General features: G+C 41.4%; 1 protein-coding gene across 1 annotated transcript; it reads left to right on the top strand.

The window, feature by feature from the left end:
• The first annotated feature begins 274 nt into the window (after positions 1-274).
• Positions 275-2,142, top strand: LOC109183759 (pseudo histidine-containing phosphotransfer protein 6). The gene is made up of 4 exons (XM_019333826.1): positions 275-542; positions 733-863; positions 1,628-1,771; positions 1,910-2,142. Exons 1-4 carry the CDS (start codon positions 474-476, stop codon positions 2,046-2,048), a joined length of 483 nt encoding a protein of 160 aa, XP_019189371.1. The 5' UTR covers positions 275-473; the 3' UTR covers positions 2,049-2,142.
• Positions 2,143-8,118: the final 5,976 nt, after the last annotated feature.

The raw sequence follows: 8,118 nt of genomic DNA, 5'->3' as shown, positions 1-8,118 counted from the left end.
AAACTGACCCGTTTACCTTTTTATGATCAATTGTTAATTATAGTCACAAGTAAATTTATTCAGTAGGCATCTAGCTTGGAGTAAGTGGTTGTAATAGAGCTCTTTTATGGGGTGGATAAGCTCGGAGTTGCCCTCTATATATATATTAAGTCATTAATAGTTGATTATTCAATTAATACCACAGAAGTGACTTTTCTGTCTGAGCTCTTTACCACTGCCCTCCATATATAGAGTAGAGAAGTGCCCTGATCTGAGCTGCATTGAGTGAGGGCCTTTCCACTTTCATACACTACGTCTTAAAATCTCCTCCCTTTACACACACACACAAACACACATTTATATACAGTAAAACCCATCCAATCAAGAAAATCCGGCCTCTTATATATAATCCTAGAATACTAGGAAGTTTGGATCAGTACGTACGTTTTGTTGGTGGTTGGATTGAAGTAGGCAAAACGGGTCTACCTGTGTGGATGTTGGGTTTGGGTGCGGAGCGGTTGCGAGTCGACATGAATCGCTTGCTCGCCCTACTCTTTCACCAGGTTTCAATCTCGATTATCTGCTTTAATTGAATATACTATACATTTAATTAGTTTTTACATACTTATTTGTCTTCGATCTCCTTTATAATTCTTACAAGCTAAGCTAAGGTGTATATTAGTATCATGCATGTTAGCTAGGTTGGTTTTTTAAGGTAACAATTAGGTGGTAATTGTGTGGATATGTATGTAGGGAGTGTTGGATGAGCAATTCTTGCAACTACAACAGCTTCAAGATGAGGCTTCTCCCAACTTTGTCTCCGAGGTTGTCAACATTTACTTCCACGAATCCGAGAAGCTCCTCAGGAATCTCAGAGCTTTGCTGTATGTAACCATGCACTTCTTTCTTTCTCTCTCTCTCTCTCTCTCTAGGAAGCTGTTAGCTGTGTGTGTGGTGTATGGGTAAAAGGAATTTATGGTGGTGATGGATGGGCATATTGATGAACAACCAATCAACCAGGCAGAGCATATCTAGTTGAGCTGGGGTGTATGTTGCTATGTGGACCATGGGCTCTTTAGTCCTTTTACTGCTTTCTGTTATAACTGATTCTTATCAGTTTATCTAGCTGTTGTTCTCATTGTTTTGTACTCACTTTTCCCTTCTCCTTTTTTTTTTTCACTTACTGTAAAACCAGAAGCTCCAATAATGAATGACATGAAGTTTCTTCTTCCTTGCACCATGATCAGACAATTACAATAAATCCGTCATAACAGAGCCTATGGTCCACATAGCAACATACACCCCAGCTCAACTAGATATGCTCTGCCTGGTTGATTGGTTGTTCATCACATATTCTTTGTTATATATTAAGCATGCATAGGGAACAAAAAGTATATATATATATGTCTAAGAGCGACACCCCCTTTTATTAATTATTGCTTCTTTCTTGCTCATGCATACATAACGTTATATTATGCGTACAACGTTAATTATTATAATGTTAAAAATAAAACTATCTCATACGGTTGATTTGATATAACTACAATGGTTATTGATTTTTTTGTTTGAGCCACTACAGTAGTTTTTATTTTTTCCTGGCAACTAAAAATAATGAATAATGGTATTAAATATATAATACATGGTGCAGGATGGAGAGTGAAATATGGGACTACAAGAAAATGGGAATGCATTTGAACCAGTTGATGGGAAGCAGCTCCAGCATTGGAGCCAAACGAGTGAGAAATGTATGCGTCGCCTTTCGTGCTGCTGCCGAACAAAACAACCGTTTTGGGTTCGTGTCCCGTGGCTCCATTTATTATTAATATAATATAATTTCAATTTCAATTAATTAATCTCGTACGTACCTCGTACACATACATACATGTTGAAGTTGAATAACTGTCCTCTATATATATATATAATTCATCAGGTGTTTGAGAGCCTTAGAGGCACTTGACCATGAATACTGCTATCTCAAGAACAAACTCGTAGAACTATTCCAGCTAGAGCAACAGCGGGTATTAGCAGCTGGAGTGAGATACCCAGTACTTCATCTTCCTCACACTTAATTAATTAGAAGCTAAGCTATGGCGGCCAGCTAGCATTGCATGCAGACAGTAAATTAAAGAAAGGAGACGTAATTTATTTGATGTAATTAATTGGTTGTCGTACGTAGTAATTAGCATGGTATGGTTTTAGCTAGGTGGTCGGATCGCTCGTATGAGAGAGAGTGTCTGTCTGTGTTGGTTCAAAATGAAAAAAAGCAAATTAAAATCAGATCTTTTTAATCTGCAGACACCAATCCAATCAGACATCTCATGCATTCAATTCAATTGCCGTACGTACGTGCTATGCCTATCTATTTAATGAATTTGACAATTATTCTGAGAACACATCTCCCAGATTCACTTCCCATCATTTCTACTTTTTGTTTGGTTGCTTTTGCCAAATCTTCCAAATTAAGCATCTTTCATTTATTCCTAATTTATTTTTATAGGTCTAATTGAATTTTGCATTTAGATTGACTTAATGCCCTCTATTGGCTTAGTGTCTTTTAAAATACGTATTAAAAATATCACATTTTAAATAACTGATGAATATTGATGCATTAATATATTTGTTCGCCCGGACAACCTAAAAGTCTAAAGGAGAGTTGAATAGACTTTTAAACTCTTTTTGAAAATAGCTTTAAGTGAACTTGAAATTCGAAATCAAAGTAAAGAAAATAAATTACTTGCAATGGAAGTATTATATTTTGAGCTTGACAAATAAAATTGTAGTTAAGTTTGATGATATTAAAGTGTAACTGTGTGTATGGAGTATGGGGTTAGTTGCAATGTAAAGTGCAAAAGAGATTTAGAGTGATTCAAAATAAACTTCTTACTTCACTCTTCCGCTTTAACTCCACCAAGGATTTTCACCATGTATTTTGTGTTACAACAATACAAGTGAAATAGAAGCCTGCAACTTCTTCCAGTTGGCAATCCTTGAAACAATCACAAATTCCTTGTTGACTTATCCTTTACTACTTGATCAGAGCTAGCCAATGGTCAATCACCAAGTCGATCGCCTTGCTAGGATGATCTCCCAACTTCCTTAGCCTGAAAGATAGAACTTGTTTAGTGTTGGACTTTTGAGGAATCAAAATGACTCTTCTCTCGGCTTAGAAGACTAAATATTGCAATGAAGTGGTATACTTCTCAATACTTGATCACAAGAATTTGATTTTCCAGCATTTTTCTTCTAAGCTGAATTGTGGTCATCCTTTTGTAGAAGAGGAGAGGTAAGCGTCAACTTGAATTTGAATTTGCCCATTTTCTCTCAACAAGTGGTAGCCGTCCAAAAGCTGCCAAAATCCCCTAACATCCACTGCCAAATCCCTTTATTTATGCAGCTTCAGAACCATAGAGCAAAGACTATTTCCCTATTAAGTATATAAACACACTTTAATTGGGTTCAAAAGAGCCTTCCTTATTTATCACAAATTTATCTTATGCGTAGACTTTATTGGTTTCAGATAAATTGCACTGTGTCTAATAGCTCTTTTTATTCTTCCGACCTCCTTTTGATGATTTTCTTCCATTAAAGTCTCCTTGTAGCTTGGTGATAGTAGAGAATTTTCTTAATAAAACATTTATAAGGTATTCTTAACTTGATTCCAAAAGATATTCTTTTGATACATTTCCTTCCGACAGGCCTTCCGAAGTTGCTCCTTCCTATTTCTTTTCTTCCGAAACTGTTTCTTTCAGTCAAACTAGAGTTGCTATCTAATTGAGCTTACAAAGGAAGGAGATTAACTTACAATAAGAAATGAAGAGTCTATAATCTCTATACAATATCTTTTGTATCATCAAAATTTATAAACAATTATTCCTAACAATATTATACCCATGTGCATATCGGGATATAATGCACATGGCACATCGGCTAAACTTATTGTCCAATGCACAAATGTAAAAATGCACAACTTCATATATATATATTTATATTTGTTAATTTATTAGTTTTATAATATATTATCATTAATGCATTATACTTATGTGCATCAGTGATGGTTTTTGGGTTTTCGGGCCCAAGGAGGTCCAACACAACCTTTAGCTGGAGGATACACCTTTCAATAAAAAGCTTGCTAAAATAATATGGGCTCGATGATTTTGACGTGGAAACCGAAAGGAAAACCACGGGCCTTTTTGGGCGGTGCCAAGCCTAACTCCACTATGTATTTTGTAGGTGTCTTTGTACATATTTGTAGGGCTATATCTATACAATGTGTTGTGCTTCTAATAATATAGCAAGAATAATAGAAAGAAGAGTGATGGAATGGTGTGGAAGAGTCCTTCCATGTGTATAGATGAGTGGTCTTCTCTTGGGAGAGTGGTGTAGGAAGAGTACTTGTATATAGGAATGAATGATATGTCTTCTTGAAGGAGAAGGAGTAGTGAGTGGTAGGAGTATTATTTGTTTGGTGATGTGGCGTAATGCACCCTTCCATCCTCAAGCCTTCCCCCCTTTTGATCTTGCTGCCTCCCACCTTTTATAGCTAAAGGGACTAAGAGATGTTGGGGGGTATTTACTAGGATTTATGGGTATTAAGTTGGGGGGTTAGGATGAGGTAGTAACTTAGGTAATTAATTGGGTAGTTAATGGGGAAATGAAGGGTAGTGATAGGTGGTTTAGTAGGGTAACGACTACTTGGCCTATTGAGTGAATAGGGTAATAATTAGGAGTTTAATATCGGTTAACGGCTAGTTTAGGCCAACCTTCTACTCGTGCCGACTTCCGGGTCGAGCCGACCCCGGGTCGAGCCGACCCCGGGTCGAGCTGACTCCTCGGTTTGACTCGTATCTCTTTTGGGCTTACTCCATTTTCCTCTTGGGCTTCTCTTCTTCTTCTTGGGCCCCGAGCCCACGGGGTTCACACCCCATCAACTAGTCCCTCACTTTTCTATGTCTCGCGCTTAGCATGGCATGGAAAAGTATATTGTCTTGCCTCAAAATTCCCTTTATTAGCCCCCTCGATTTTTGCCGACTCTTTATTTCAAGATCCCACACGACTCCGTTCTCATGACTTCTCTTCGTTTGCCATATGACCGACTGTTTCGGTGGATGTGACCCTCTGGCTTCGAGCCCCTTTTTTCTTTAGTCGTCGAAGTGAATCTCAGCTATAACTTTTTCTTTCTCTAATAACTTCTAAGGGTTCAGACCCTCGATTTCTTCTTTATTCGCCGAGTCCCTCAGTCGAGGCGACCCTTAGTGGTAGCTTCTTGTTTCTCTAAGGGTCGGAACCCTTGTTCCTTTTCTCTTTTTTTGCCGAGTCCCTTGGTCGAGGCGACCCTTGTTAGCTTTTTTCTAAGAAACGTCTAAGGGTTAGCGCCCTTGTTTCTTTTCCCCTTTTCTCTCGCCGAGTCCCTCAGTCGAGGCGACTCCTTTTGGCTTTTCCTCGGAAACGACTAAGGGTCTGGGCCCTTGTTTCCTATCTTTTCTCGCCGAGTCCCTCAGTCGAGGCGACTCCTTAGGCTTTTTCATTTCTTAGAACTGATTTAGGGTCAGTGCCCCGTTGTTTCTTCATATACTCGCCGAGTCCCTCAGTCGAGGCGACTCCTTTTGGTTTTTTCTCGGAAACGACTAAGGGTCTGGCCCTTGTTTCCTATCTTTTCTCGCCGAGTCCCTCAGTCGAGGCGACTCCTTAGGTTTTTTCTTTTCTTAGAAACGATTTAGGGTCAGTGCCCCGTTGTTTCTTTATATACTCGCCAAGTCCCTCAGTCGAGGCAACTCCTTTTGGCTTTTTCTCGGAAACGACTAAGGGTCTGGGCCCTTGTTTCCTATCTTTTCTCGCCGAGTCCCTCAGCCGAGGCGACTCCTTAGGCTTTTTCTTTTCTTAGAAACGATTTAGGGTCAGTGCCCCGTTGTTTCTTTATATACTCGCCGAGTCCCTCAGTCGAGGCGACTCCTTTTGGCTTTTTCTCGGAAACGACTAAGGGTCTGGGCCCTTGTTTCCTATCTTTTCTCGCCGAGTCCCTCAGTCGAGGCGACTCCTCAGGCTTTTCCTTTTCTTAGAAACGATTTAGGGTCAGTGCCCCGTTGTTTCTTTATATAGTCGCCGAGTCCTTCAGTCGAGGCGACTCCTTTTGGCTTTTTCTCAGAAACGACTAAGGGTCTGGGCCCTTGTTTCCTATCTTTTCTCGCCGAGTCCCTCAGTCGAGGCGACTCCTTAGGCTTTTTCTTTTCTTAGAAACGATTTAGGGTCAGTGCCCCGTTGTTTCTTTATATACTCGCCGAGTCCCTCAGTCGAGGCGACTCCTTTTGGCTTTTTCTCGGAAACGACCAAGGGTCTGGGCCCTTGTTTCCTATCTTTTCTCGCCGAGTCCCTCAGTCGAGGCAACTCCTTAGGCTTTTTCTTTTCTTAGAAACGATTTAGGGTCAGTTCCCCGTTGTTTCTTTATATACTCGCCGAGTCCCTCAGTCGAGGCGACTCTTTTTGGCTTTTTCTCGGAAACGACTAAGGGTCTGGGCCCTTGTTTCCTATCTTTTCTCGCCGAGTCCCTCAGTCGAGGCGATTCCTTAGGCTTTTTCTCGGAAATGACTAAGGGTCTGGGCCCTTGTTTCGTATTTTTTCTCGCCGAGTCCCTCAGTCGAGGCAACTCCTTAGGCTTTTTCTTTTCTTAGAAACGGTTTAGGATCAGTGCCCCGTTGTTTCTTTATATACTCGCCGAGTCCCTTAGTCAAGGTGACTCCTTTTGGCTTTTTCTCAGAAACGACTAAGGGTCTGGGCCCTTGTTTCCTATCTTTTCTCGCCGAGTCCCTGCTCGAGGCAACTCCTGGCTACGATTCTTCTTCTTCAGGTAAACTTCTCGGACTCTTGGTTCTTTTACTATCTCGAGCGACTCTTGGGTGTAGCTTTACTTTTCCTTCCCTTTATATAGCCCCTTGTAGATGAGACATTCTATGCGCAAGTAAATTTTGGAATGCATTTCCTTGGCATGCTCAGAATATATCCAAGTATATTGTGCGGCACATGCGATTGGAAATTAAGCTCGCCATATGTAGAAGAATCCATCCTCCAGACTCCCATAAGGGATAATACCCGGTCAGACTCTTGGAGTCGGCTCTGCATCTGCCTGTCTTCTTTACTGATTGCTACGTACCATTTAATTACGCACGGAAGTTCAAGGATCTTCGAATATACTTGTCAAAAAAGGTACTTTCCCTGTCTCCTTGCCAAAGTTGTCACAACCACGTACTGCCTGCAGGCTTACTCACAAAAATTTTGGCCCTCAACTTGTCTTTGCCCATTATACTTCAATTCCATGCACTTTGAATATAAAGTAGACGTATCCTCTTCTTTCATCAGTTTGCAAACAGTGTGTTAGTTGGTTCTTGAGCTTGATTATAGGTGGAGATCATTCATTGTCGTATCTTTTCCTAAAAGTGTCAAGATTCGTGTAGACTTCGCGGGATTCACCGTTCTCCATCGTGCATTGCCTTCGACCGTGGGAGCAAAACTTGACCACGGGATCAGCAATTGCAGTTCCAGTCCGAGTCACCGTTCTCCACCGTGCATTGCCTTCGACCGCGGGAGCAAAACTTGACCACGGGATTAGCAATTGCAGTTCCAATCCGAGTCACCGTTCTCCACCGTGCATTGCCTTCGACCGCGGGAGCAAAAACTCGACCACGGGATCAGCAATTGCAGTTCCAATCCGAGTCCCTTAGTGCTTTGTGGTTAGATAACTATGATTTCTCCGACCGCTACATGACGATTACAGATTACTCACGTTTTGATGCTCCTTAATCGGCAACGGTCGCGACAAGAAGTGGCGTATAAGGAAACGGTGGAACCGAGTGGCGAGGCAGTAGGTGAGCGGTTGGCTTCATTCTCATCATCCGAGTCGTCAAGGGTGGAGTTAGGATTGGATTCGCAGAAGTGATCCCCTCTCCAATATACCACGATAGCAAGTCAGCAGCTGAGTGCAGGCCGGCGAGTGATGCAAGCTGTAGGACTCAGTGTAGATCAGACGTTCAAGGAGACCTCCGATTATGGTGCACATCGACTCTTTTAACACTGACTCCAATTCCGCGACTGATTGCATGGTGGCCTAGAAGCTGATATCCTGGTAGTCAAAGCCTCCATGTCACTTTC

Source organism: Ipomoea nil, unplaced genomic scaffold (genome assembly GCF_001879475.1).
Source record: "Ipomoea nil cultivar Tokyo-kokei standard unplaced genomic scaffold, Asagao_1.1 scaffold1168, whole genome shotgun sequence".
Classification (NCBI taxonomy): domain Eukaryota; kingdom Viridiplantae; phylum Streptophyta; class Magnoliopsida; order Solanales; family Convolvulaceae; genus Ipomoea; species Ipomoea nil.
Note: the sequence above shows the minus strand (reverse complement) of the source record. Positions and strands in the feature narration are given on the sequence as shown.